This window comes from Kwoniella dejecticola, chromosome 5, assembly GCF_000512565.2.
Source record: "Kwoniella dejecticola CBS 10117 chromosome 5, complete sequence".
NCBI lineage: Eukaryota > Fungi > Basidiomycota > Tremellomycetes > Tremellales > Cryptococcaceae > Kwoniella > Kwoniella dejecticola.
Window position 1 is genome coordinate 2,001,185 of NC_089305.1, and position 26,691 is coordinate 2,027,875.

Genomic DNA, 26,691 nt, shown 5'->3' on the forward strand with positions numbered 1-26,691 from the left:
GACATCCTCGAGACATGGTTCGCGATCATGATCGTCCTTGTTCTTCAATGTTCAATGTGAATAGATTGTATTGCCTAGCCTATGTATGTACCTTCTCTATGCATCGACCGGTCGGTTACCTATTGCTTGATTATGATTCGCACAATGGGAGTAATTTGATCCCGTTAACGTTATCTGTATCTAGCCCGAAGATGCGGTTCAAAGGACCCCTCCTTTGAGGAGGGAATTTCACCTGCCTAAGCTATCTTATCTTATTTGACCACTCGCAAAGGTAGACGACTGCAATCTCTTCAGAATCCAGACAGTTCGCTTTGGATGAGAGTAATGAGATTATTCAGTTGAACAGTATCAGCATGTCCGACCATACTGCAGCGGAAGCGTCTGGTTCGGGGACAGGGATGGGGATTGGGATTGGGATGGGCAATTCTACCTTGTCGTCTATCGGACCGATCCGAATGGGTCAAAGAGAAGTGAAGAGGTAAATTAGTTTGCGCGATGTTCTCATCTCATCTGTACGCAATGGTTCAGAGATTTCAATCGGACCGAACGCTAATGGGCTTGTGCTGTTGCAGCTGTAATTACTGCTACAAGCGCAAAGTCAAATGCGATAAGACGTTCCCTTGTAGTCGGTGTGTATCCAGGGGCCTAGCTGACCTATGTGAACAACAGTGAGTGTCTCCCAGGAAGACTTCACAGAATTATAACAATAAGCTGATCTGGGACTTCTCATTTGTAACACCTTCGTCATCAGAACAGTCATGGTGAACGGTAAAGTCATCGGAGGAGGACGTATGCCATCCACCAAAACACCCACATTGGCCCAGCTCGCCGAGGAGAACAAGGCTTTACATCGACGTATCAACGCACAGGAGAAGACAATCCACGCTTTGCTGGACAAATATAGGATCGATCAACAAGCCGAAACGAACGAGCTGGACGCCAAACAAGCATTACTCGCAACAGTCAGTTTGGATGTCGGTGAACATGAAGCGAAATCCATTTATACATCCGATGAGATCGCGCCTGCTACAGATATTTCTCGAGAAGACGGAGAGATGAGTGAAGCCGGAAGTAGTGGTACGGGTAGGAGTAGGAGTCGGAGGCAGAGCTTGGAATACGAACAGGAGCAGGAAGTGGAGGAGCTGGAGAAGGTGAATTATATGTCTCATGTAAATCAGATCTACGGGATGGATGCTCGGAAAGACAAAGATGCAGGAGAAGGCCTCATCCATATAGTGAGCAGTCCGTCCTGGATCTTTCACCACCGTCAACGCTGAGTCTTTCTGCGAAAGTTGAAAGTTGAAATCTTACGATTGGGTGTCTCTAGTCTTCATATATTGGAGCCATTACACTAGACACACTATTCAGCATGGTCCCTGTAAACTGCAGTAGTCGACTCGTCAAATTCCATTGCGACAGGCTACATTGGATCCACACTGTATTCCACGAACCGACTTTCATGCAAGAACATGACGAATGGATCAACTCCATGATCAATCAAACGCCTATCGCAAAATCATACGATTTCTACGCCCTATGTAAGCGCTTCTTTCAACGTCAAAACTATATAGCCTTTACATCGTAGCTGATGACGCGGGTGGCCGTAGACTACGCAATCATAGCTTGTAGCCTATACTTCATGGAAGAGATGGAAGCGGAACTGATGGGTTTCTCCACAGGTCAGTATCGCTCTATCTTCTCATTCTCTGCTGAGCGGTTCAAGCTGATTTGCGGTTGTGTAAATCCTAAAGGAACTACCCGTTTCCTATTTGACACCTCGGTCAATTGTCTTCAACTATCAAATTTCATGGTCAATCCTACTATTCCGGTCTTGCAGACTATTTGCATATTACCTATGATTGCTCATGCTTTTGAGTCAGTACATGCAATTCATTCTAATACATCGTACTACCCAGCTGACGTGCTGAATCGATTCCAGTGGGTCGAAGTATCTCGGTTCTTTGATGCACTGCGCATTAGGTCTAGCCCGAGATTTGGATTTCCACTTACTCACCGCTTCGACTCGTCCCGAGAAGTTCGGTGGAAACGTACAGAGCGAATTGGTCAGAAGAATTTGGTGGTGTCTTACCGTGACTGACAGGTGAGTCACAATGTCCCAGTCTGGTAAAGCTGAAAGACATATCATACAGTCTACGACCGGAAGCTCACCATCCGTTTCACCTATGCCTACCAAGTGAGTAATCCGCTACTCGCACTGCTAAAATAGGAATCTGCTAAACATGGTTCGCAGCCGCACGAACCTCAGCTCCCGCAAATATAGATGATCGCGAGCTAGATAACGCCAGACAGGTAATTTCTCGACCTTTGAGCGAGACGACCAGAGTCACCCAGTGAGTCTCGAATCAACCATATTCAAACACATCAAGCGGGTGCTGATTATCGCCTGACATCATAGTCTATTAGCTATTGGTCGACTCGCAGCTCTATTTCGGGACTTCAACCAGTCATTCTCCACAAAGACAACCATGAAGGACAGGTTCAAATGTGTGCAGGATCACGATCTCAGACTGCAGCATCTCCTGGACGACATACTTGATCTTCGACCTCGCGAAGAAGAAACATACCTCCCACCAGAATTCGTTGACGGACCCTTCGACTACCGGCCATGGTCCAGGTATTTGTGGTCCACTAGCTTGCCACCCAGTAGAATAATGCTCTATCGCTGGTTCCTCGGCAAGAGCTACACGGATACTCGCTGGAAACAAGCTCGAGAGGTGAGTCAGTCCCGAATCATTTCGGCTACGGAAGCAAAGCTAATAAACAACGATACTCTCAGGTCTGTCTGCAAGCTGCAAGAGATACGCTCAAGGCATGGCGAAAACCGGTACCGTCACTCTTTCAAAAGAATTGGTATGTCCGCATCCCGGCCCTGTACTGTAGTCACCGGGGCGCTGATGTATCGAAATGAAAGGCACGTGTCGTCATATACAGTCATCGCTGGCATGGTCATAGCGCTAGAACTCATCAACGGCGGGCATGAGGGCACGAGCTGGGACAGTCTCAGAGTTGAAGTACTCAGCGTGATCGAGCTCTTCAAGTCTTTGACTACAACAAAAAACGCTATCATAACGAGGGGTATAGCGTTATTGGAGGGGATGATCACAGAAGCCGAAGCAAGACTTTCGACCGCGATACCCGAGCATGGACAAGAAGCCGCTGAAGCTGGTAGTGGAATCGAGGCAAGTGGAGATGCGATGTTCCAGCAAAACCCAACGATGAATCAGCCTTTCGATTTTACTATGGATGGGTTTTGGCCTCAGGGAATGCTAGATCATTGGGATAATGATTTGCTCAATATCTTCTTTCAGCCGGACTTCAACACGACTTAATGGAACGTCTTCGAGGACATGAAATTCGTGTATATCGTAATTGCAATGATTGGTCTTTCATGCGAGCACCTTTAGATCTAGGCAAGCAAGTTCATTCAAATTGTCGATACAAGGGGTCTACGATTACTGTACATCTAATAAGGCTTGATGCCAACCAACTTCTCAATCCTCTCGTTCAGTACCGGGGGGTTCTTGGGTTTACCGGTATCGTGAGGACACGGTTTCCCGTCTGACCTGACAACGGGCTCGAACTCTCTTGCGAAGATAGCCGCAAATGGAACGTGGGTTGTGCCTTTCGAAGATTCGAAGCATTCCACACGCAGTTTCCGATCGTCCTCCGTCAACAAGTGGGCAGGCGCCATACAGATGTCTATATGTTTCCAATGGTAATTTAGCTTCATGTAATTCTACCCCAACGAATGCGGTCAAGAGGGACTTGATGTGATAAGTCGAAGATGGTTGACTCACAGGTACAAACTCGATCTCGGTCGCCCTTTGGTCGAACGTTGTAGTGCATTGTTCTCGAATCCCAGAGTATCAGATCTCCAGGTTCAGCACAGACTTTGACCCATTTACATCCTCTGTCGAAGAACCATTGTTGTTCCTCTTCTGTGAAACCTGTACACGTTCAAGATGTAGGAAGCAGATCAGCGTTTTGGGCCGACAATCACACGAAGAGCGAGATTACTCTACTCACCATACCAGTCGAAAGGACCCCAAGATTTGTAGGCATGACGACCGAAATGATCGAAATGCTCCTCGACAAGCTCTGAGCTTCCTTCAAGGACCATCAACCCGCCGTCTTCTGGGCCATTGTAGTTGAGATTGACTAAGCCTTGACAGCAGTAAAACCCTTTCCTATGATGAGATTGGTCCATGTGTTCCCATTTCCCGCTATCCATGACGTCCACTCGTTTAGGTAGCATAATTGAGCCTCCATCAAAGGAGGTGATGAGCTCGTCGGTGCCCCATACTTTAGCGAAGGCATCGATTACTCCATCTTCGCATCGCAAGTCCCATAACTGATATATCATTCAATCATGTCAAAATCAAACTCTCAGCCCGATCTCACTCAAGATAGGATGACGTACAAGCTGTTCATGACACTATATTAGGCAGAATACCGAGCAAATGGTCGATTAGCACATTCCTACAACGCATCCGGCCGACGAGATCGGACTCACGTATCCGTATCCGTGGAACATGCCGCCTTTCACGTGCACCGGCAAGTGTTCGTTCTTCCATGTAGACACATCGTTCCTATCGAAGCCAAGAGGGAAGGACTCCAGCCATTGGAAAGCCCGTTCACGATATTCAAGAGCTCTTTCGGTGGGAATGGCTTTTACAACAGTGTACCCCTTGGTGGCAAGCTCATCTCTCCAATCGCCAAAGGACGGATGATCGAATCGACTTGCGTAGACGAAGGGTGGAAGTTCGGGAGGGGGTGTGCTTCGTTCTGAGAACTTCTTCTTGAACGACACGTCGGTGTCTTCAGCAGCGGGCGCTGGAGCGTTCGAAACGGCAATAGGCATCTTGACAAGTGGAGTTAGGTGTCGTTATCGCTACTTTTCGTCGAAGTGCACGAATGATAATGTCTGATCTTCTTGCGCGGAATAACTTATCTCGTCGATACCTTATATCTGGCAGACATGGGCATATAGCTATCAAGAACTGGACCGACTTTGCGAGCGAGTTCTCAGCATACTGGTCAAGTGACTTATCTGAGTTTTCGGAATTAGCTGGTTGGACGGAAAGAACTAACGGATAATCAGCAACCTCCCTTATCTCAACGCGATCCTCAGCTTTTGTCCCTGTTTTGATGGTGACTCTCGGCCAGATCGCGCCGAATCCCGAACAACATAAACACGAATCCAGCACTCCGTTCTGCTTTCCGGATACATATCTCACCATAGCTTGTAGAGATCCCGAATAGCAGCCTACATTCAGAAAAGAGCGGTTCAGACTCGATCTACAAATCGGTCGAGTTTACGTTAAGTCCATCAACACACTTCGTACGTCTTACCCGATTAGGATATTCGCTTTATCGACGTCTACATTCTCGTCGATCGTTTCAGTCTATTGTTATCTCGACTTTTCCTCTTGGTTTCTCTCACTTTCTTCCTCTCGTTCTTGATAGATGTTCTGCTTTTGCAACTCAAATGCCTGAGATAGTATTGGTCATCTGACCCGGACGCATTCCTATCGCATTCCGAAAAACGCAAGACGCACTACCTCACGGCGCCCCTCATCTGCTGGAGATATCCGATAAGCATCATGAATGTACTTCACCATCTGTGTAATATATATGCACGGAGACGATAACAGTATCCAGATCCACCCCTTCTCCTCAATCATCCTCAGCAATCCCTGATCACCTCCATATTTTATTCTTTTGATACTCTCGACTTGATTACCGTACCTAAGTCTCTACCATGGGTATCTACCAAGGTATCACCCCTAGGGGTGCACTTGTAATGGTCTTCGCATCATTGGGTGGTCTTCTTTTCGTGAGTTCCTCGCATATGCAATTGAAATCACAATCATGTCGTATTCTGACATTCCCCAACCTATGCAAAGGGTTTCGACAACGGATGGTGGGGAACCGTACTGGGAGAAACGGCCTTCTTGTGCGATTATGGGGAGACGATCATGGTAAAAGGCGTTGAGACCTGCAATCTATCGACCTCACAGCAATCAGCCGGTACCGGAGTCGGTTCAGCTGGTATCAGTAGGTTGACAATGACTTAGTGTACTGCAATCCGCTCAAGGTGCTGACATTCCCTGATATGCAGTGCTGGGTTGTGCTCTTGCGATGTACATAAACAACTTGATAGGGCGACAAAAATCGATAGTCACCCTTGCACTCATCTCTATCGTTGGTATCGTGGTCGAGATGACTTCAGCCACCGGTTCTTCTGCTCGTTATGGACAATTCTTGGCCGGAAAAAGTGAATTTGATTTTTCACCACAACATAAACAGCTAGCTCATGCCAAATTCTGTGAATATAGCCATCAATTCGATCGCAATGGGTATTGCGTGTAACGTCGTCCCGATTTACCTTTCCGAGACCTCGGTGGCGTCAGCTCGAGGTTTCGTCATCAACATGTATCAGATGGTCCAAATTATCGGTGTTATCGTCGCTTCTGGCTCCGTTTATGCGGTCGCCGCCCGTTTGGACAAGTCAGCCTACTTGATTCCTATGGGTATTCAGTTCGTAGCGCCAACCCTGATCCTCCTGGTGGTACCTTTCATCCCTGAATCACCCCGATGGCTTGTATGGGTCGGGTAAGTGATTTAATACCTATTTCTGTCACGATGCTCATTCACGAACTTGCATTCTAAACAGGCGAAAGGAAGAGGCTATCCGAGCCACTGAAATCCTTTTCAAGACGGAGACAAACGGATTCGATGCAGTCGACTACGTTGACAAGCTTGACGCTGCTTTCCATGAAGCTAAAGAAGAAGCCAAAGCCACCGGATGGGGTGACCTTGCTCGACAACCAGATCTTCGTCGAGTCCTCATCGCTATAGGTATCCAATCTCTCCAACAAGCCCAAGGTTCCTCTTATATGACCAACTACATCGTTTCGTGAGTCTCATATGTGTTTCAGGACCGGCTTGATTCTGTTAAACACGGAGACCTGACTTATTTTCCCTTAGGTTCTTGGTCGGCGTGGGCGTAGTCAACGTTTTCCCCGTGATTATGGGTCTTTACTGCTTATACTTCGCTACCATCTGTACTGGCAATTTCCTTCCCGATATCTTTGGTCGACGACCAATTCTACTCTCCACTTCTGCATTCTGCGCAGCGACTCTCATCATCGTTTCCATCCTCACAACCGCCTTCGCCGACCCAAGCACGTCTGTCCAGAAAGCTTCAATCGCTCTCATTTTCCTATGGTACGCATCTTTTGGCGCTCAATCGCCCTTGATCTGGATCGTCACTGCCGAAGCCGCCCCAACCCGGAACCGAGAAAAGGTTTTAGGTTTGGCGACGTTCTGCGGTTTCGGAGTGCAGCTTATCATCACCTTCGTTGCTCCTTACTTACAAGATGTTGGCTACGGCAATCTGGGTTCTAAGATCGTAAGCTTGTCACCCTAGCACTCGACGTCATCAGACATAAAATGCTGACATGCTTGCATGTTCAAACTCAGGGTTTCATCTGGGGAGCTTTCTCTATGATCAACATCGCTTTTGTTTTCTTCTTTGTTCCTGAGACAAAAGGTCACTCCCTCGAACAGCTCGATTATCTCTATGAGAACAGAGTGGCAACACGGAAATTCAAGGGTTACCACTTTGACGATGTCGTCTTAGCGACTTCTGCCAATCAGGTAGACGAGGTCGTCATCGACAAGCATGATGACAACAAAGAAGATCTCGTTTAGACGCCGTTTCGACGATATCAGAACACATATGTGCTTTTCCCTTGTGGAAAGTTCGCACGAATAGAGTTGTGACTCTCAAGCTTCGACCTTTGTAGACTCTTACAGTATCGCTGATTCTCTTTCTTTGCTATACATTCTGATCTATTTGGGCTTGAGGAATGTGAATAAATGCATGCAACTGTATTGACATTGCAGCCTGGAGTTTCTCCTTTTTTCCGTAGGTATTAAAATTCTGATCTCACTCATGCTTGGCGGATGCGAAAGATCCACAACACTGCGCCCAGAGCTCTCAATTTCTCAGTTGAACCGAGACCCGCTGTCATTCGCTGCATGCGCTATAATACGGAGAGTTGACCTCTACAGCAAAATGAAAGCGTACAGTAAAGAAGCTGACTCAAGGGAACAGGGCCATCCTATACCGTGTTACAGTCTGCGGCCGCCTGGTCTGTCTCTTGTTCTTTTTTTCGTTGTTTAAAGTCGAAATCTACAATTCTATACATACTTTGCCGATATGTTTACCAGCCTCCATGTAACGGTATGCTTCCTTCATATCGTCGAATTTGAAAACCTGTATCAGAATTTAGCCCATTTCATGGTCGGCCGTTGCTGGAAATCTCACCTTATCGATGATCGGCTTGACACCGCCAAGTTCCAACGCTGATACTGCAGTCTTGAAGTCTTCTCGATTGCACACGAAAACACCACGGACATTGGCCGCAGAGTATAATATGACTTTTGCCAGATCTAGTAGTTTACATACAGAGTCAGTCTCTTTGTTATATGTTGATGACCAACTTACCCTCTTGAATTAGGTTATCCGGAATAGGCTTATAGTCACTCATGTACCCGGAGATTGCCACAAGCCCGCCTTGTCTTGTACTTCTGATGCTTCTCGCCAAGGTTGCTCTACCAGCAATCTCAATGACGAAGTCCACACCCTTGTCGCCATTCAATTTACAAGCCTCTGCGTCCCAAGCGTCGACCTTGGAATAATCGATGGTCTGAATGGCGTTTTGTGGTGCTCCCGGAGGAAGCTGACCGCGCAGTAAAGTAGAGACTTTGTCGAGTTTGATCTGGGATGAAGATGTGAGAATGACTCTAGCTCCGGCCGCTAGGGCAATCTATTGCAAACATGGGTCGCTCAGTGAGGCGTCAGGACGCTCGGCGACCGCATATCACTTACTTGAGCAGCGCATAGGGAGACTCCACCAGTCCCGAGGCATAGGACTGTCTGTCCAGCTTGCAAGCGAGGATGATGGGAGTAAAGACTTGACCATGCCGTAGTGAAAGCGACGGGTAAAGTCGATCCTTGGAGACAATCGAAATTCGCTGGTATGAGAACAGCATTTTCCTGCTGACGGCTTTAGCATCAAAGTCGCGTGTAAATGATAGCCTGCAATCGAACGTACTTGATCGCAGACGAAATAGTCGGCAGCGACTCCATCTATCGCTCCTCCTAGCCCTTGCTTAAGCGAGCGTAGAGCGAGGTCTTCCTCCTGCATGCTCCTTTAGCTACGGCGTATGATACAAGGTAGACGAAGGAACTCACATAATGATGTCCTTGCGGGAAGACGGGTGCAACCTTGTCCCCTACTCTAAAAAGTGTAACCTCCTCTCCAACGGCTTCGACCACTCCGCAGCCATCTGAGTGGGAGTCAGCTGAATACTATTGCTGCGCCCTCAAGCAGGCATGTGTACATACCTGACACTGGCACACAATCTTGAGGAACCTCATGGGGAGCAGGATAGTCATTTGTGACTATTTGTAGATCTCTCGCATTCAACGAGAGGTACTTGATACGGATTCGAATCTGCTTTCGAGGTCAGCTGTCCAACATTCTCCTTCGTTCGACCTCTCTCACATCTGTGGGTCCACGCAGGTGCGGAATGGGCTCATCCTTCCTGAGTACCAGACCGTCTATACCCTCTCGATGTGAGATGATATACCGTCTCATGCTACGCGATGCTCTGACTACCCTCTCGTGAACAAGTCGATGAGAGACAATATTGACAGCATGGTCAATCGAGATATAGGAAAAGCCTCCACTTTCGATTGTTAGCAATTCTCGCTTCGCTTTCCTATCTTCGGAAATGACTGAGTCTCAGCTATTCCGATGACGATAATAATCTGTTCAGCCCGCGAAAACCAGCGCGGACAAATGCTTCCGATGGCCCATAATTCATTCCGAGATAGTGATCGAGGGGGAAGATCTCGAGTCACAAACAGGTTCTCAGGCAGACATGCATAAGGAAAGTCCTTCAATCACCGATCATCGGTTCCAATTACGATTTCCGAACCTTTTCCATCATTTGCAGAACCGGAATTGCAGCAGTCGGAATCGATTTGTTCTCCTCACTCGTGGTATCGATGCAATCTGGCAGAGATCCGTCGGTTTTGTTCGCCGGCAGCATAGGTAGGGCAGGCGCATCAAGGGGCAGATCCTATGTGAAAGGAGGCATTCGAGGTCATTACTTCGACATGGAGACTCGCGAGAAACTCAGACAACTCACCTTGATGAAAGCACACATGAGCAGACATATGACCACAACGGGAACGAAGAATATGAAGACATCTTTTAGCCCTTGCATGTCTACGTCGGATCGACTGTCAGCCGTTGATTCTGGGGTATACACTCCGTTTTCATATTTACTTACAGGCATCTCGGACCCCGACGGCCAAGTGTTTGTCCAGCATCTGGATATGCTCAAAATTGATTGCTAATTCCTCAGCGTCTGCCTCAGGCAGACCTGCGGGCAGATTGCTCAGGAATACGTTCTGCAGGATACTATTACCAATAGCTAACCCGATCGCGCCTCCGCTCTATACGTGAGTCAGCATATTGTATCCTGCTTGAGCAGAATGTAAAGTGACTGACTGTTCTTGCAAAGCTGCCATAATGGTCTATCAGTGAAGTCTCTCGGGGCAATCTCACAATTGACTCACTTTCGCACACCGGTCACCACAGCTCTGTCGGATGACGGTCCAGATGCTTGAGCGAGCACCAACGCTACAATTTGCATATGCCAATTCAATAGACTGTTCGGAGATGTGATCAAATGGTCAGACTACTGACTGCTCTGAATGGTTGAACCAATTCCGAATCCCTGTAGAATCAGACAACCGACAATAACTCCTTTTGCCGTGTTTTCACGGAAGCACAGCTGAGCAGATTGCCCAGCTGTCCACAGCAAGAAGCCCACGAAGAATGAGCTCCAGGTTCGATTGCTGAATTTTACAACGTAGCCGGAGATGGTGGTTGTCAAGACTTGTCCTAAAACCAACGGAAGTAGCAATGCTGCCGATAGTATAGGAGAATACCCTTGGACATTTTGAAGATAGAGCGGCACAAAATAGACTGAGAACAATCAACTCAGCTGCCGTCCATAAGCTGGACATCAGGCGGGTCACACATTCACTCACTTCCTCCGTAATACACAATGCCAACTAGCCAGGTCTGGATCAGGAGCAGACACACATTCCTATTCAACAATCTGCAGTAATTTATCAATAACGGTTCCGTTGAAAGCTTATCGAGATCATCTGGACTCACAATCGACCGGGAAAGAGGGGAAAAGCTGCCAGGTACCGCTCGACCAGGATGAAACCGATTACAGAAATTCCTCCGATGACAAATAGAGATATGACTATTGAGCTGTTCCATGCGAATGTAGATCCGCCTCCGCTGAGAGGCACCTGAGTCAAAAGAAGATGTCAGAAATGTGTTGCAGATGGATGAACAGTACCTTGACTTACCAATATACAAACGGTCATGGCCTGACTGAGAGCACTTCCAATCCAATCCATTCTGCTCAACTTCTCCTTCAGATCCCCACTAACAGGCTTCAATGGCACTGTATAATGGATCAGGAGCATGGTGAGGGCGCTCACTGTTTCAAATCAGGTCAGCCTAATACTCCACGACCAGGAGTCTCAAAACGACCCACAAGGTGCAATGATCCAGAATGTCCAGCGCCAGGTCGCCTTCTCAGCCAAGACCGCTCCCAAGAAAGGTCCAACCCCTAAAGCACCCGAGTCAGCATGTAGAAAATCTGCAAAAGTGTGAATCTGTCTTACCCGATCCCATTGCAATTCCGATCCCAAGCAGACTTTGGTACTGGCCTCTCTCCCGAAGGGTGACCACATCAGACATTATTATCATTGACAGCGAGTTGATGCCACCTCCACCAATTCCTGCGATAGCTCGAGAGCAGTACAGCCATACTTTATTCCTTGCAAAACCAGCTAATAGATCGCCCAAGGCGAACAGGAAACTGTGGAAAGAATGGAGCGATCCGCTATGAGCTGATGAAAGCTTTCCGTGCTTCACGACTCACAGTGAACCTATAAGGACGATCTTTCGTCCAAAACAGTCCGATAATCTAGAAGTTATGACTTGAAAGCTTGTATTGGCGACCAAAAAGGCTGTCCCAGCCCATGTTATCGAATTGGTCGCATCGAGCTCCGAGCCTACAATCGGCAGGATCGTACTGACGCTCGTCGAGTCGATGAAACTCAGGAATAAAGCTATCTGAAGCCCAAAGCATAGTAGTATCAACTTTGACTTGGGTAGTCGCGTTGATTGATCGTCGAGCGCTGTCATTGCCAGTATTGTTACACAGGTTTAGACAGATGGTATCGTCACATTTCAGCACTATCATTGCCTGTCGAGTTTTGCTCGTTTTCAATGACCTTCGAAAGTCACTGTATCTCAACTTCTTGCATTTCCGAAATGCATCCGAGCTACTTGTTCGGAAATACACATGCTCAGACATTCCCAAAATCGATTGGGATCGGCAAAAAAGCAGGGCCGTCGGAATGCTTCCTTAAAAGGGAATTTGCGGACCGTCGCAAAAGATAAGCAGTGTCAGGGTTCAATAGCTTATCTATAGAAGCTTGAATTCAAACTACTGGTGAGATCGTCAAACGTACATATAGTGGTTGTTACTCGCAGACGACGTGATCACTCACCCACCTCTCTTTAACATACAAAAAGTTCTCATAATGTCCTTCGCAGAGAAAGGGCCCGAAATTAATACCGATATCGAGCAAGTAGCGGTCGATAATGCTGAACAAGAAGACCAAAATGAAGTGTTCAAAGCTCATGTCAACGGGGAAAATTACAGAACAGTATCATGGTAAGCGACAGTTCTTTTCAGTAGACTGTGGCTCTGCTGATGACTCCCTTCACGTCCACAGGTACAGCAGTTTCGCTCTTATGTTCAAGGTTCTGTTCTCAGTCGGGGTCTTATCGATCCCAGGAGTTTTCGCATATGTGGGCGCTCTTCCAGGTGCTCTCCTCGTCATCGGCTGGGGATTATACAACACTTGTGAGCCGACACTCCCACGCACCCAGATAAGTATGCTTATTTTCTATCCAGATGCGGCTTTCATCCTTGGAGCATTCCGTCTTCGACACCCCGGTATGCACGGACTTCAGGATATGGCCTACATCGTCGGAGGTGCTTGGTACCGTGAATTGGTTGGAGTGCTCTACGTGATCGGGTGAGCTAGCTCATCTCGCCCTATATTATTATAGCTGATCTGGGATCATAGATACACACTTGTCACCGGTTCTGGGTACATCGGCACTGCGACCGCCTTCAACGCCTTATCGGAGCATGGCGCATGTACCGTTTGGTTTTCCTTCGTGGCCTTTGTGATTTCTACAGCTGTAGCCGCTTTCCCCAAGTTCGGCCAAATTGGTGTCGTAGCCTGGGTCGGTGTCACTCTGCTATACGTCGCTGTCCTCATTTTGACCATCGCGGTTGGGGCACAAGATCGACCGTTTTTGGCGCCCGAAGGTGTCACAGATTACGGCTATCAGGTGGTCGCCTCCAACACCACTTTCATCACCGGCATGAGCGCTTGCCTGATAATCTTCGTATCTTCCTCCGGTACCTCAGCATTTATTCCAATGTGGGTCGATGTTTGCTAATAATGACGATTTGTGCTGATACTCATGTCCAGCATTGCCGAGATGAGAAATCCTAAAGAATACAAGAAACCGATCGCCGCGGCTATGGGCTTGCTCAATGTCACATACTTGGTTGTAGCGCTAGTTGTTTATCGATATTGCGGCAGTAAGTGATGTAGGCAGCAGAGTACGAACATCTATACTCATGGCTTTACAGTCTATATAGCCAGTCCAGCCCTTGGTAGTGCCGGAACCCTCATCAAAAAGCTTACTTATGGAATTGGTTTGCCAGGACTGCTTGTCAGCGCGATCCTATGTCAGCATGTGAGTATATCAAGATCCATGCGGAATGGCAACGAGACGATACTGATGCATGATTTATAGCTTGCTGCTAAATACTTTTTCGTGCGAATACTGCGGGGTACCGAGCATCTACAAACAAAAACCAAAACTCACTGGATCACATGGCTGGGAAGCGTTATCCTCATTGGTATTATCTCCTTCGTGGTCGCCGAAGCAATCCCTTTCTTCAGTACTTTAATCGGTCTCGTGGGCGCTCTCGCCTATGCTCCCTTAGCGGTAAGTAGCATCATCTTTTCGGACTAGTCTGGGGACTAACACCACCCCATAGATCATCGTTCCAATGACACTTTGGCTGTATGATTTCGGCAATTACCGAAAGGGCAACGTCGCGAAGAAGAGCTTATGGTTCTTCCATGTTCTTTTCATATTCATCGGCTTATTCATGACCGTCGGGGGATCATACACCATGATCCAAACAATCATCGATGCTTATGCGACCGGCAGCGTTGATCGTGCTTTCAGCTGCGCGGACAAGTGAGTCCCCTGAGAGATCAAGGAAAAAACCAGCTGACGGGGTCGACATAGTTCCGGGTCAACTTGAGACACAGCATTTTGCAACGTCCATCAATCAAGACGCTGTTGCAGCCTCACTGTGTCACATTGATACTTTGTCCTTGCTTACTTTGCTATATACATATTTTGTTCGATTTCACGTTTATGTAGAATCATGCAGAGTATTCGCGAGAATTTGAAACGCCCAGTGAGATGTCGTTGGTCTGTGTTTGTCTTCCAAGAGCTAGTCTTGAAGGTGAACAAGGTATCCCTTCCGACAGCACACATGCATCAGGGTGTCTCTATGAAGCTGAGTAGTCCTGCAATCTGCAATTGGGTTCCCATTGTCTCACTTCCGCGCGGAAAAGGATTTATTTCCTGAATATCGGAAATGATAAGGACATTCCGATGAGGGGAATGACGGTTCCGAATATCGAGATTGCTACCCGAAAGAGCGATAAAGGCTATGAATGCAGATGTAGGGTTAAATACTCGAACCAATTGCGCCTAGATTGACTGCTCATGAGATATCCATCCACATACTGCTCTACAAGTCAGACCACCCAACACCTAGAAGCCCAAATTGTTTCAGAATGACTTTCCAATTCGACGACGCGTGGATGAAGCGAGATCTGTACGGCTATGGCCCAGACCGACCCGATGCCAAATGGCCAAAAGGGGCGAAGATCGCCGTCAATTGTAAGCGCTTCCCTTTACCCGGCGCATCGATGCGTTGCAGCTAATCTTGCTGGTTGCAGTCGTTCTAAATCACGAGGAAGGCGGGGAACGAAGTGTGGAAGACGGCGACGAGCACGCGGAGACAGTACTGCACGAATTCGGTCAATTAGTGAGTGAGAATATTGACAGGGCTCCGGGCTGGAGTCATGCTGGCAAAATGGATGCCAGACCGATGACTTGACTGACAATAATCATCTTCCTTAGCTGTCTGCAGAACTCGGAAAACGTGATCCCGCTACGGAGTCTCAATTCGATTACGGTTCAAGAGCAGCCATCTGGCGGATTATGAGATTGTTCAAGAAGCACGAAATTCCCATCACATTCTATGCTGTTGGGCGAGCCTTTGAAAGGAATCCCGCTGTTGCGGAATACGCGGATGAAAATGGGCACGAAGTTGCAGCCCATTGCTATAAGGTATGTAGAGTATGTTCACGGTTCAACGTGGATGCAGGTCTGATCTTAGTCCACAGTGGAAACCATATACCGGAATGAGCGATGCAGAAGAAGAGGAATATATCAGAAAAGCGGTCAATGCTTATAAGACGACCTCTCCGTCTGGCAAGGTTCCTGTCGGTGTGAGTGAGATACTGTTGGCATCCTACAATGTTTGCTAACATCGCGTGGCTTTCACAGTGGTTCTACGGACGACCCTCAGAAAGATCAGCACCACTAGTCGCCAAAGTATACAAGGAGCTGGGTCATGAACTGCTCTATTGGGCTGATACATATGCCGATGATCTGCCTTACTATACCACGATGCCCGGAGGTGAAGAAGGTCAAAAATTAGTTATGATGCCATACAGTCTGGATTGTGTAAGTCATCCCATGTGGTGGATATGAAAATACAAGAAACTTTTTGCTGACGAGCAGTGTATGAACAGAATGACTTCAAGTTCTGGCAAGGGCAAATGGGATCGGATGACGCTTTCGCTCAACATTGTATCGACGCGTTCACGACCATCAGGGATGAAGGCTTGGAAGGTAAATCGGCTTACATCACAGTTGCTCTACACTCCCGATGGATCGGTAGGCCGGGGAGATTCCAGGCATTGAAGCGCATGGTCGAGCATTTCGCCTCCTTTGACGATGTCTGGTTCGCTACTAGGGAGCAAATTGCTCGTCACTGGGTCGAGACTTATCCTCCACGATCATAGCTTAAGTAGTACATGCGATAGATATAACAACATTGGAGCATATCTGATACCGACAATCCATACGAAAGGCGTTTAGTCTGCACAGTTCGTTACTCCCTCGAAAACTCGCCGAAAATTGTACTATTTACATTTCTCAGAAGCCCGCTGCAGTACTGCCTGTGAATGGAAATAGGTTTCCAGGTGAGAACGCTGCTAGATCCCACAAGGGCTCAGTGTACGCAGCTTGCCCAGAGCTATCCCCCGTTACCGTGAAGCCAAGGGTTTCTAGGATGTTGACGTACTCGCCAGCAGCAGCGGGATCTGTCATCAGATCTGATCAGTACGTATGAGGGCACTGATGCTTGCTTCGGAAGGACTCACCTAGATTGCTAGTAGCCTGAGACGATGCCTTTTGCCATTCTTCCACCGAACTCCTTCTTTCTTCAGGTGGATGGACCTTGTCCATGACTTCCCTCCTGCTAATGTGTTCGATACAAGCCGCTGAGAGGTCTTCGAAGACGTCAAAGAGGACTTCGACGGACTGGTGTGCATGCTGCGCATAAGTGAAGAGAGTATTCGAAGTGGCTTTGATAGCTCTGAAGACATCTTTGAGAGGGAGCACTTTCGGTTGTAAGAAAAGAGCATAAAGCAGAGCAAGACCGCAGATAAAAGCCGAATGGGCGGATGCGTTGGACATCGGAAGTCCCTGTTGATGCATCCGTTTTCTATCGAGAACGATTAGCAAGCACAAGTCAATCAATGTCCTAGATGAAACTCACTGAATCTCGCACCCTCTAGCGGCCACAGCGGCCAGATGCGTGACGAAGACAGCACCAGCGGACTGACCTTCGGCACAAAGGGGACGTAGAAGGTGCAACCTGGCCTCGACTCCTTTGAGCAGGAACCAGTCCCTGGAGCAGCTCGGACTCTGCCAATGGTCTGGCGATGAAGCCTCGGCGGGTATTGAGCTCTCCCACGAGTCCAAGTCATTCAGCAATTCCCAATAATCAGCTGCTTGTTGCAGTGGCTGACGCTTAATTCCATAAACGGCCTTTTGAATCCTGCTTTCAATCCTCTTGAGTCTGATGTGATGGATGGCCGATAGCATTGAGCTAAGCTGCAGGGACTCCATTGTAGGCTTCTCTATAGGCTCATAGACCTCCGGCAAGTCCACATCTATATCTTCATCCGAGATACCAGGGGGTCTGCCTAACAGCAATGAGATCATTCGGTCGATTGTATAGCTGAAGTCGTGAAGAGTGTCAGAGCTGTGCTGCTACAATGATACTCAACAAACGGAGGGTGCGAGGCTTACCACGACCAGAATACCCTTTTACGCATCTCGATATCGTACTTTGACAATGTCCGCACTGCACCTCCCGCAGCATAACGGTGCAAACCCATGCCGATGCACCTTCGAACCAGACGCCGTCAGCATGGGGACGAACATTGCGATATTAGATCTTACAATCGTAATGTGACTCCTGAGAGATACCAGACCGATGGACCTTTGCTGTCTCTCAAGGAATAGATCGCCAGCAAGAGGAGACCTGTGATAATGCATGTAAGCGGGCCTCATATCGGATATTTCCATTGCTAGCGAGAATCACCTTGTATGTTCGGTAAGTTGTGTAGAGTGACGATGGTGCTCAGGTAAGGCATCGCTAGATCGTAGTATTGCTGTGGAGCTAGTAATCCAGGAAGCGGCCTGTCTCTGTTGAGCTGCGCGCTCACGGCGAGGACCATGAGAATGAAGAAGGCCGAGGTGGACGACTGCCTATCCAACGGGAATTTCTGCCCAACGGCACAGAGGATCCGATCTTTCTCGTTCCACTGCTTTTCAAATCTTACCCAGTCCATGAACGGATATCGAGAATGTAGATGGCTGAAAACTGTTTCTAAAGCTAGTGTGTTCGTATCTGAAGGAAGTGGTTGTTGTATTGCTTGCAAAGTGTCCAATTCGCCAATAGTGCTTTTCGAAGGTCCGATGTCTTGCTCCGCCTGTTTACGAGCGGTGGCGCCATGCCGCTTGAGCCCATCATTCAATTGTTGATGTTGTTGTGAGTGGATGCCTCCAGATATGACGGTCGTCCATAAAGATCCCGATGATTCTCCAACATAGTGGGGTTCGGCCGCAGCTTCTAGCGATATCATCGCTAACCCCTTGGCCGCGTCCTCTAAAGACCCCTCGTCGCTTTCAATCCCACTGGTAGGTGATGTGGGTAGGTTCGGGTGAATTGGCAGACGATGCGGCGCGGTCGAAGAAGTGACCTTTGAGAGAGGTTCAGTGGGTCCACTAAGCGAGTATTGTGGTTGATTCAAAGTTGAACGAACATTGGATGGTGCTCGATGGGGGCGAGTGGGCAGGTCGATCGCAGTGCTTGAATGTGATTGTGCGCGTTGATAGGGGTCGGAAGGATTGCGATTCGATGGCAATGAAGGATTGAAGACCGAGATTGCTTCTCCGGAGACAAACGCATTACCCGCAGTCACATCTAATGAGTCTTGTTGGGGAGGATATTGGGGGACGTTGAGTGTAGGTAGACTGGCACGCTGCTCGTCAGTCAAGGATGACAGCCATGTCTGCCAGTCGAAGTCGGTTTGTAGTGCCGGGGTTTGCACAGTCTGCACCAAGGAGGCGAATGTCGGAGTGTTCAAGGAATTGGCGAGCAAAACAGTGGGATCTGACCGTACACCGTTGGGCGAGACAGATGGGCCGGGTTGAGCAACGCTGTGATTCTGATGGGTTAGGGGCGGAGGATTAGTGGTAGGATGGGACTGATTATCTGATGTCTGAGAGGCAAGCTGGTCAGAGAGATCCAAAGAGTTTCCTTCAAAGCCATGCATTGAGGATAATGATCTATGACGGGGTCACCTGCTTTCAGCTTCAACACCCATGTGAATCATTATACCTGAACAATACTTACGATTCTGCGCGACTCCTTTTGGCCTTATCGTTGAGTCTAGTGAACACGCATTGTGTTTTACTCTCTACGCAATTCCGCTATAGGTATTCAAAGACTTGTATGAGCTGTGTGACGAATGGGCCTGGTCTCGATTGATAAACGCACACAGGTCTGCGTAATTGCGTCAGCGAAGACACACTATAGAGTATACCTACCAGTAGGACTCACTTCTCCGTCTGTCTCGCTGATCACACAACGCTGATGGCATCAATAGAAGTGCCTTTCAGTAGAATTCACATCTCGTTACGGACGGCACTCACCTGCTTCCGACTTCTACAACGTTCACACGCCTGAGTTGTGTAGCTGTGAGGACGAGGTCGCCTTTGACCCGCCAATCCCGAAGCTGGTCTCATTCCAGATTCCATGTGTCACGCGATCCAGACGCGGTATGAGGCATGCTGATGCTATGAAGTCTGTCAAGCTTGTAGCAAAAGCATGTGCGGCGATGAAGCACTGCGATGAATGCGTATGATGTGTGCAGCTCACTAATCTGATGCGCCAGAAGTAGTGCAAAGATAAGGATGTGAGCATATCTGAATTTGCTTCCGCGATTTCCGAGATCACGTTGAACATGCGATCATACGTTCATACTTGTTCATGCGCTGTGACTGGTGGAGCGATATGCATCAATGGCAACATGGCTAGGAATCTGGTCGTAATCTACTTGCTAATCTATCACTCATCTCGCCACACCCAAAGGACCTCTCTTCCCTTCGCATACCACATCTTACGCATCTGGACCCTTTCACAACTTCCACCGGCCTTGAGCAAAGACCTCAGCGACCGCGTGGGCAGTCCGGAGGAGAGCCTGTTCGTGATATCGTGGACCGACCAGAGATAGACCGATAGGCATACCGTTCCGACCTTTGAACCCAGGAACATTGAGAACCGGTAGGTGCAAGACGGTCCACATCAGATTGAAGGAAGCGTCTCCAGTGAATCGCAGTGGTTCTTCCAGAAACGGGGCTTCCCCCGTAACACTAGGTGTGATCAAACAAGTGTATCGGGAGGCTATCTCATCAATCACTGGACGCAGCCTCGCGATCTCGTCTAATGCTTCCAACTGCTCTTTACGCGTGGTCTTCCCTTCGTTCACCGCATGTTTCGTAACCCAGGGATCCAGCAATTCAGGGGACTGCAAATAGTCACCTAAAAACGATGAAAACCCTTCCATGTGTAGGATATTTCTATGCCAGACTCCTAACTTCCCAAAGACTTCTGGTAGTTCTACCTCTTCTACAACCGCCCCGGCCTGCGTCAAGTAAGCTTTTGCTTCCTCCCACAGTTTTATCAGAGAAGGTTCTGCTTTCGGCCATACATGCGTTTTGACAAAGCCGAATCTGGCGCCGGAAAGGTTCAAGGGGACCGAGGGTGGTGGTGTGTCATCGACGAGGTTGAACAATTCGCATATCAATTCCAGATCGTCAATACTTCTGGTGTATAATCCGACAGTATCACAAGTGATGGAGTCTGTCGGACGAAGGGGATTAGCAAGGCCAATATCTGGTAGATCACACTCACACATCTTCAAGCCCTCTCTCGAAATAGCGTTCCAAGTGGGTTTGAGAGCGTAAACACCGTTGTATGAAGCTGGTCTAATAGTACTACCACCCGTCTGAGTGCCCAAAGCTAAAGGCACCTGAAAATCCCCTACGGCCGCACCAGATCCTGAAGAGCTTCCTCCAGCTGTGCGCGTCGGATCATGGGGATTACAGGTTGGCGGACCTTTCTGACATGTTGCAAATTCGGTAGTGTGGGTTTTCCCGAAAATCAGCGCACCCATTGAGCGTAGCGCCAGGACTACCGTAGCGTCGAGTTCCGGATGATCGTCTTTGTAGATAGGCGAATACTGTTGAGTAGGCATGTCTTTCGTGTAAATCACATCCTTGACACCGACAGCGACCCCGTGAAGGGGTCCCCTTTTCTCTGCGGGAACAGCGTCTAGCTTGCGCGCGGAATCGAGTATGAGAGTAGGGTTGAAATACGCCCATGCGTGAACGGTAGCATCACGCTCTTCAACTCTCGCTATCAAGGCTTTCGCACTAAATGGTCGTTTCCGATCAGCATCCGGATTGCTCAATCCTTCTATCTATGGAGCTGAAAGCACTCACTAGTCTTCAACCTTCAGCTTGCCCGAACGAGTAAGCTTTACTACTTCTGTCACAGAGAGCTTGCAAAGATCTTGAGCCATTTTAGAGGTTGTCAAGTGTGTCATCCGCCTGAACAGTCAAGTAGACTTCACAGGTGTTGGCTTGACCTGATATACGTGCCAAAGGATGCAACGGCCTCGCCTGACATTCTCCACGCTGAATCTTGCTATCCAATCAGCACCGGAAACCTCTTCGGAACTTCTTATCAGCTTCCATTCCAGCTCACCTCCACCTTCGGAACATCCTCTTTCAACCCTGAAATCCACATTCCGACGTGAAGTGCATTTCCGAATTTCCTCTTTCGACAACTCCCTTATCTCTAGCGCTTTTCGGCCCACTTTCCAACCAGAGTTCTACGAAGGATCTCGGTAAGCAACATGCTCTGACTCATTTGCATGACGCTCAAACATATACAAGAGCCTCAAGATGTTCGCCGTCCGGGACGACCAGCAACGTGCCAGCGCAGAGCATAAAAATGACCAAGATTCAGGAAGTCGATGTCTGGTGCCCTATCAAAATAGGGGATTGTCAACTCAGCCATAGGGTCGTCCTAGCACCACTGTAAGTCGGCCCCTCCGATTTGATTTGAAGTGGCAACCTTGCCAAGCTGACAACTTCGTCAAGGACTCGCAATCGTGGGACCAAGTCATCTCAGCATGACCATACGTGGGTGCCAAATGAGCTCATGAAGGAGTATTACAGGTATGTGTCCTCAATGCGTAGAGGCAACGATAAGCGAGGCTGACGATCTCCTACAGCTTGAGAGCGACGCCGGGCGGACTACTCATATCGGAAGCAACGTAAGTTGCACCATTTATACTGGTGAAAACGGTTGCCGTGTCCCCCCTTACCTCTTGATGATCTCGTGATAGACCGGTATCGTTGCGCGCATCCGGTTTATATGGAATACCTGGAAACTTTACGCCAGAACAACAAGCAGGATGGAAAACAATCGTGTCGACGGTTCATGCCAAGGGAGGATACATGTTCAATCAGTTGTGGCACCAAGGGAGGACGACTCATTCCGGTTTGATCGGCGGCCAAACACCTGAGAGTAGTTCAGATGTTCCGATAGACGGTATGTTTCAGTGGAATGGTCTCTCGGCTCGACCCTATGAGGTACCTAGAGCCATGAGTAAGAAAGACATACTAGACACTCAAGCGGACTTTGTGCAAGCCGCGAAGAATGCGATGTTGGTAGGATTCGATGGCATCGAGGTGCACGGAGGCAATGGGTGAGCATGATCAGCAAATAATCGATTGAATCCAACACTAACGAGGTCCGACAAAAACGCCCAGATACCTCTTTGACCAGTTTCTCCATAGCAACAGTACGTCTAATCGCCTAATATCCCTAGCTTCCTCGCTGAATACATACTACAGTCAATACCAGGACTGATGAATACGGAGGTTCCTCCAAAAATCGATGCCGTTTCGTACTCGAGACGATCGAAAAGCTTTGTGACGCGATAGGTCCTCAAAAGGTTGCGATCAGATTGACTCCTTTTGGATTATTTGGGCAGACCTATGGTAGTGATAGGCTGGAGCAATGGTCATACTTGTGTGCAGAGTTGAGTAAATTCGGACTGGCATACGTGTAAGTCGCCCAAGAGCAACCTCATGTATCACCACTTTTGCGCTCGAGCTCTCGGCGACAATTGCTAATCTGAGGACGCTCATAGGCACTTGATCGAGCCTCGCTTTGATGAGCTCAAATCTGCTGGAGAGAAACAAATTGCATTGAAGGATATGGTGGAGAGCGGATCAGAGGATATTTCCCTCCTACCATTTAGAAAAGCACTATGTGACCATACGCCCATCATCACGGCCGGTGGATTTGGGCCGGACAATATGAGCGAGAGTATCAAGTACGGAGTATCGGATCTGGTAGCGTTTGGAAGATACTTTGTGTGAGTTGACCTCTTGTTCGGCTGAGCACTGTAGAAGTAACCTTGCGCAATATGCAGGGCGAACCCCGATCTCATCGACAGGCTGAAGAACGGAGAACCTCTGTATAAATGGGACAGATCTCGTTTCTACGGTCCCTTCGATGATAACGAGCTTGGATACACCGTTTTCAAAGAAAGGCATATCGCGGAGAAGGGGGATATCTTAAAGGCGCAGTTAGCGGATTAGCCTTTCCATCATGCTGTTCCAGGGGGATGACGCTGGGTTCCACGAATGACTGCGGAATACATTTCGCATCATCAATCATTTACCGAAATCACTGTGGGCATTTCTGTCTGGACACAAATATACATATAGACTTATTTTCTCCCGTAGCCTTAGTCATTCTGTACACGGTGTGTGTTCTCAGATCGAAGCGAGGTCGGGCCTCGTGACGTCGCTGCTTACACCTGTGCTATGCACTCAATTTCTATTGTAGCATCGCTAGGCAGGCGGGCTGCTTGGATGCAAGTCCTCGATGGTTTGGGATCGGGGAGGAACTGATGTGAGTCAGACATCAGCTTCGATGTTTGTCAAGTCGCTCGAACGGCTCACCGAGACAAACGCCTCGTTCATCGCTGCGGCAGTGATTTCTCCGATCAGCCTGAGACAAGCCAAGTTGGGCACTTCCATACCTTAGCTCACCGTCAAAATTGTCCAGATCAAGAATGAATACTATGGATAGGGAGAAATTCAGCATTAGACCATACTAGCAAGCCATTCATGCATCTCGAGAAATTTACTGTTTATTTTCACGATCTTTTCAAGCGATGATCCACCTAATTCAAGTACACTTTTCAACTTATTCAGCGATTGAAGCTGATGCCGACGGGTTCAGTCAGATATTAATTGCTCATACTCCCACTCGGCTGCTCACTGTTGCTTCCTTGATGTCCGCAGATTTGCCAACTTGTCCACTACAAAAGATCAGTCCGGGAGAAGTCACGACTACCGCGGGGGCTGCAGAAACCAGACGCTGTCAGCCCATGCATGACAGGATTCCAATCTTTGACTTTGAGCTCACAGTTGTGAGGCTTCAATGGAAAGCCGGCGGAGCTGACAGTCTGGATAATCGACATGATGCCGGCGGATTCAGTAAACGCAATGTCGAGATGAAAGGAAAAGGGTGGGAGCAGGCGATGAAATGAACTGGACAGGGTGCGATGGCCATGTATTTCAGGCTATGGATGAACACGGCCTCTCTTTGTTGATGTATGAAGCTGAGAATCCAAACAATCATGACTAAAATGCACAAGATAACGTTGACTCGGCAACTCGGAACACGAGCACCTTGTAGGAGATGACCGACTCAAGCTCCTCATGAGCTTCAACCACCTGTCGTCCGGCAACTCGGATTCACTTCAGATGGCGATCATACTCTACGATTCGACTGGTGAATATGGTCTGAATAGCCTCACGCAGAATATCGGCTTTTCGGGTTCTCCAAGGCTGATCTGCCGGTTAAGACTCATGGTTGTTGGATATATATAAGGACTCATCGATCATTTCAACAGACAGCCGATCATCCTTTGATCAACGTCAGACCCCATTACAGTATCATCTATAACATGTCCGAGATTCCCTCCACCTTCCAGCCGCCTTCTACGGATGGTAAACCTTTCGTGCCCGAATGGCTGGCACCTCCAGCCACCAAAGAGGTACACGACTTTGCCAAATTGACCACGATCGATCTCAGCCTTCTGGATGCACCAGATCCAACAGTTGTAGCGGACTTGGTCGCCACAACGAAACGAGCTATCAAGGAAGATGGTTTCTTGTATTTGGTGAATTATGGTGTTACAATTGAACAGGTGATTGATTGCTAGCTCTTGCATTCCCGAGTGTCAACCGAGTGTACTGATCTAAGCTTCTTTCGAAAGCTCCACCGTCAATTCGCCATTGCTCAATACCTTCATCGGAACATCTCAGAAGAAGACAAGGACCGTCTCTTATGGGACCCAGCTACTGGCCTCTTCGCGGGATACAAGCCTGGCTTCGGCTGGAAGGTACGTCTACATTCATACTTCACTGATTTTGCAGTCGCTGTCGAGCTGACTTTCGCTTCACGCCTTAATTGCAGAGAGAGAAGGGAGCTATTGATGGTATCGAGCATTTCAACTTTTATCACGAGCAGTTCAGCGACATACACAATATTCCTACCTGTGTTCACCCCTTCATGGACGAGATTGTCGCTTTTTGCGAATTCTTGACTCAATCCGTCAATAGACGACTTCTTCGACTGCTCTCCAAAGTACTCGAACTGGACGATGACTACCTTTGGAACAAGGTTCAGTCTCAGAAAGGACCCGTGGGTGAGGGGTATCTTCGTCACGCTTTATTCCATCCGCTTGGGGAAGACACCAGAAAGCTAGGAGGTGGTCTGAGAATGAATGGTCATCAGTGAGCACGAATATTGGGGGACTGAGAGTAGAACGCAGGCGCTGACCGTACGACGTTTTGTGCAGCGACTACGGAACAACCACCTTACTCTTCTCCGTACCCATAAGCTGTCTGCAGATTTACGGAAATGACGAAAAATGGAGATATGTCGGCTACAATCCCGGTTCATTGGTTGTCAATCTAGGTGAAACTCTCGAGAGTGAGTTGCACATTCTGGATGTCATCCTCACAACCTCATTTACTCATTGCTACTGTCTAGTCATCTCGGGTGGGCACTTTAAGGCTACAAGACATCGTGTATATCAACCCCCTTCGGACCAAGCTCACGAGCAAAGATTATCCTTGGTTCTCTTCAACGCCGCTGAAGGAAGCCTTAGAGTGTCACCAGCAATGGGTGGGTGATCTTTCTGCTGATTCGACTGTCTACTGCGTGAACTTACACCTTCTTCATCACGCAGAATCACCTCTAATACAAAGAGAAGGCTGTATCAACGAGCAAGGGGTTTACAATGGTTTTAAGACTCTCATGGACAATGGTATGCCCGTGAGTCGATATATTTCTGCTCCTACTAGACGACACTGAGCTCATGTCCCGACCCTCTGTCACAGGTTCCCACGATGAAGGAGTGGAGAGAAATTCAAATTGCGACTCTACCAGAGCCCAACCTGAAGAAGGAGATGAAAACTCTCGAAGTCAATGGCAAGCTCATGTATCAAAGAGATCTCTTCGGCATTCCTGTTGTCATTCCCGTTTGAGGAACATATGTTCCTTAGTTGTACTCTGTAGCGCAATGCAACCGTGAATTTTGTGTCATGTGTCGGTTTACGAATCCCCAAGATGTGATGGGCG

At 48.3% G+C, this 26,691-nt stretch overlaps 12 protein-coding genes across 12 annotated transcripts; 6 read left to right on the top strand and 6 right to left on the bottom strand.

Annotated features, from left to right (window-relative positions):
* Positions 1-353: 353 nt before the first annotated feature.
* On the top strand, positions 354-3,350 carry I303_104844 (uncharacterized protein; the record flags this gene model as incomplete). Its single annotated transcript, XM_018407484.1, has 12 exons — positions 354-478; positions 573-668; positions 752-1,235; positions 1,328-1,538; positions 1,608-1,679; positions 1,752-1,875; positions 1,940-2,101; positions 2,151-2,194; positions 2,252-2,351; positions 2,417-2,735; positions 2,798-2,871; positions 2,933-3,350. The coding sequence occupies 12 exons, from the start codon at positions 354-356 to the stop codon at positions 3,348-3,350; spliced, it is 2,229 nt and encodes a 742-aa protein (XP_018262695.1).
* A 134-nt stretch (positions 3,351-3,484) lies between these two features.
* I303_104845 (uncharacterized protein) lies at positions 3,485-4,882 on the bottom strand (the record flags this gene model as incomplete). The annotated part of the gene is made up of 5 exons (XM_065969047.1): positions 3,485-3,720; positions 3,819-3,968; positions 4,048-4,372; positions 4,442-4,456; positions 4,535-4,882. 5 exons carry the CDS (start codon positions 4,880-4,882, stop codon positions 3,485-3,487), a joined length of 1,074 nt encoding a protein of 357 aa, XP_065825119.1.
* A 900-nt stretch (positions 4,883-5,782) lies between these two features.
* On the top strand, positions 5,783-7,737 carry I303_104846 (uncharacterized protein; the record flags this gene model as incomplete). The annotated part of the gene is made up of 7 exons (XM_018407482.1): positions 5,783-5,857; positions 5,928-6,078; positions 6,143-6,298; positions 6,360-6,636; positions 6,698-6,940; positions 7,012-7,435; positions 7,507-7,737. The coding sequence occupies 7 exons, from the start codon at positions 5,783-5,785 to the stop codon at positions 7,735-7,737; spliced, it is 1,557 nt and encodes a 518-aa protein (XP_018262693.1).
* Positions 7,738-8,221: 484 nt separating this feature from the next.
* Positions 8,222-9,692, bottom strand: I303_104847 (uncharacterized protein; the record flags this gene model as incomplete). The annotated part of the gene is made up of 8 exons (XM_065969048.1): positions 8,222-8,305; positions 8,357-8,481; positions 8,537-8,858; positions 8,921-9,088; positions 9,147-9,233; positions 9,287-9,381; positions 9,440-9,548; positions 9,600-9,692. The coding sequence occupies 8 exons, from the start codon at positions 9,690-9,692 to the stop codon at positions 8,222-8,224; spliced, it is 1,083 nt and encodes a 360-aa protein (XP_065825120.1).
* A 328-nt stretch (positions 9,693-10,020) lies between these two features.
* Positions 10,021-12,338, bottom strand: I303_104848 (uncharacterized protein; the record flags this gene model as incomplete). The annotated part of the gene is made up of 12 exons (XM_018407479.2): positions 10,021-10,179; positions 10,249-10,328; positions 10,393-10,558; positions 10,614-10,626; positions 10,682-10,745; positions 10,812-11,093; positions 11,159-11,229; positions 11,289-11,431; positions 11,492-11,625; positions 11,683-11,757; positions 11,813-12,009; positions 12,073-12,338. 12 exons carry the CDS (start codon positions 12,336-12,338, stop codon positions 10,021-10,023), a joined length of 1,650 nt encoding a protein of 549 aa, XP_018262690.2.
* A 401-nt stretch (positions 12,339-12,739) lies between these two features.
* Positions 12,740-14,493, top strand: I303_104849 (uncharacterized protein; the record flags this gene model as incomplete). Its single annotated transcript, XM_018407478.1, has 8 exons — positions 12,740-12,873; positions 12,935-13,065; positions 13,117-13,240; positions 13,292-13,654; positions 13,706-13,818; positions 13,870-13,976; positions 14,037-14,231; positions 14,284-14,493. The coding sequence occupies 8 exons, from the start codon at positions 12,740-12,742 to the stop codon at positions 14,491-14,493; spliced, it is 1,377 nt and encodes a 458-aa protein (XP_018262689.1).
* A 607-nt stretch (positions 14,494-15,100) lies between these two features.
* I303_104850 (uncharacterized protein) lies at positions 15,101-16,399 on the top strand (the record flags this gene model as incomplete). Its single annotated transcript, XM_065969049.1, has 6 exons — positions 15,101-15,206; positions 15,266-15,354; positions 15,450-15,659; positions 15,716-15,820; positions 15,879-16,058; positions 16,127-16,399. The coding sequence occupies 6 exons, from the start codon at positions 15,101-15,103 to the stop codon at positions 16,397-16,399; spliced, it is 963 nt and encodes a 320-aa protein (XP_065825121.1).
* Positions 16,400-16,532: 133 nt separating this feature from the next.
* On the bottom strand, positions 16,533-19,225 carry I303_104851 (uncharacterized protein; the record flags this gene model as incomplete). The annotated part of the gene is made up of 6 exons (XM_018407476.1): positions 16,533-16,699; positions 16,760-17,103; positions 17,158-17,622; positions 17,694-17,792; positions 17,847-17,928; positions 17,989-19,225. The coding sequence occupies 6 exons, from the start codon at positions 19,223-19,225 to the stop codon at positions 16,533-16,535; spliced, it is 2,394 nt and encodes a 797-aa protein (XP_018262687.1).
* An 864-nt stretch (positions 19,226-20,089) lies between these two features.
* On the bottom strand, positions 20,090-21,535 carry I303_104852 (uncharacterized protein; the record flags this gene model as incomplete). The annotated part of the gene is made up of 3 exons (XM_018407475.1): positions 20,090-20,814; positions 20,866-21,386; positions 21,456-21,535. The coding sequence occupies 3 exons, from the start codon at positions 21,533-21,535 to the stop codon at positions 20,090-20,092; spliced, it is 1,326 nt and encodes a 441-aa protein (XP_018262686.1).
* Positions 21,536-21,969: 434 nt separating this feature from the next.
* Positions 21,970-23,630, top strand: I303_104853 (uncharacterized protein; the record flags this gene model as incomplete). Its single annotated transcript, XM_018407474.1, has 8 exons — positions 21,970-22,055; positions 22,119-22,196; positions 22,253-22,294; positions 22,367-22,729; positions 22,794-22,825; positions 22,878-23,091; positions 23,177-23,404; positions 23,462-23,630. 8 exons carry the CDS (start codon positions 21,970-21,972, stop codon positions 23,628-23,630), a joined length of 1,212 nt encoding a protein of 403 aa, XP_018262685.1.
* A 215-nt stretch (positions 23,631-23,845) lies between these two features.
* Positions 23,846-24,520, bottom strand: I303_104854 (uncharacterized protein; the record flags this gene model as incomplete). The annotated part of the gene is made up of 6 exons (XM_065969050.1): positions 23,846-23,941; positions 23,997-24,019; positions 24,087-24,116; positions 24,185-24,260; positions 24,319-24,401; positions 24,466-24,520. The coding sequence occupies 6 exons, from the start codon at positions 24,518-24,520 to the stop codon at positions 23,846-23,848; spliced, it is 363 nt and encodes a 120-aa protein (XP_065825122.1).
* A 489-nt stretch (positions 24,521-25,009) lies between these two features.
* I303_104855 (uncharacterized protein) lies at positions 25,010-26,597 on the top strand (the record flags this gene model as incomplete). Its single annotated transcript, XM_018407472.1, has 7 exons — positions 25,010-25,252; positions 25,322-25,447; positions 25,522-25,841; positions 25,907-26,040; positions 26,101-26,235; positions 26,300-26,385; positions 26,451-26,597. The coding sequence occupies 7 exons, from the start codon at positions 25,010-25,012 to the stop codon at positions 26,595-26,597; spliced, it is 1,191 nt and encodes a 396-aa protein (XP_018262683.1).
* Between the last annotated feature and the right edge of the window lie 94 nt (positions 26,598-26,691).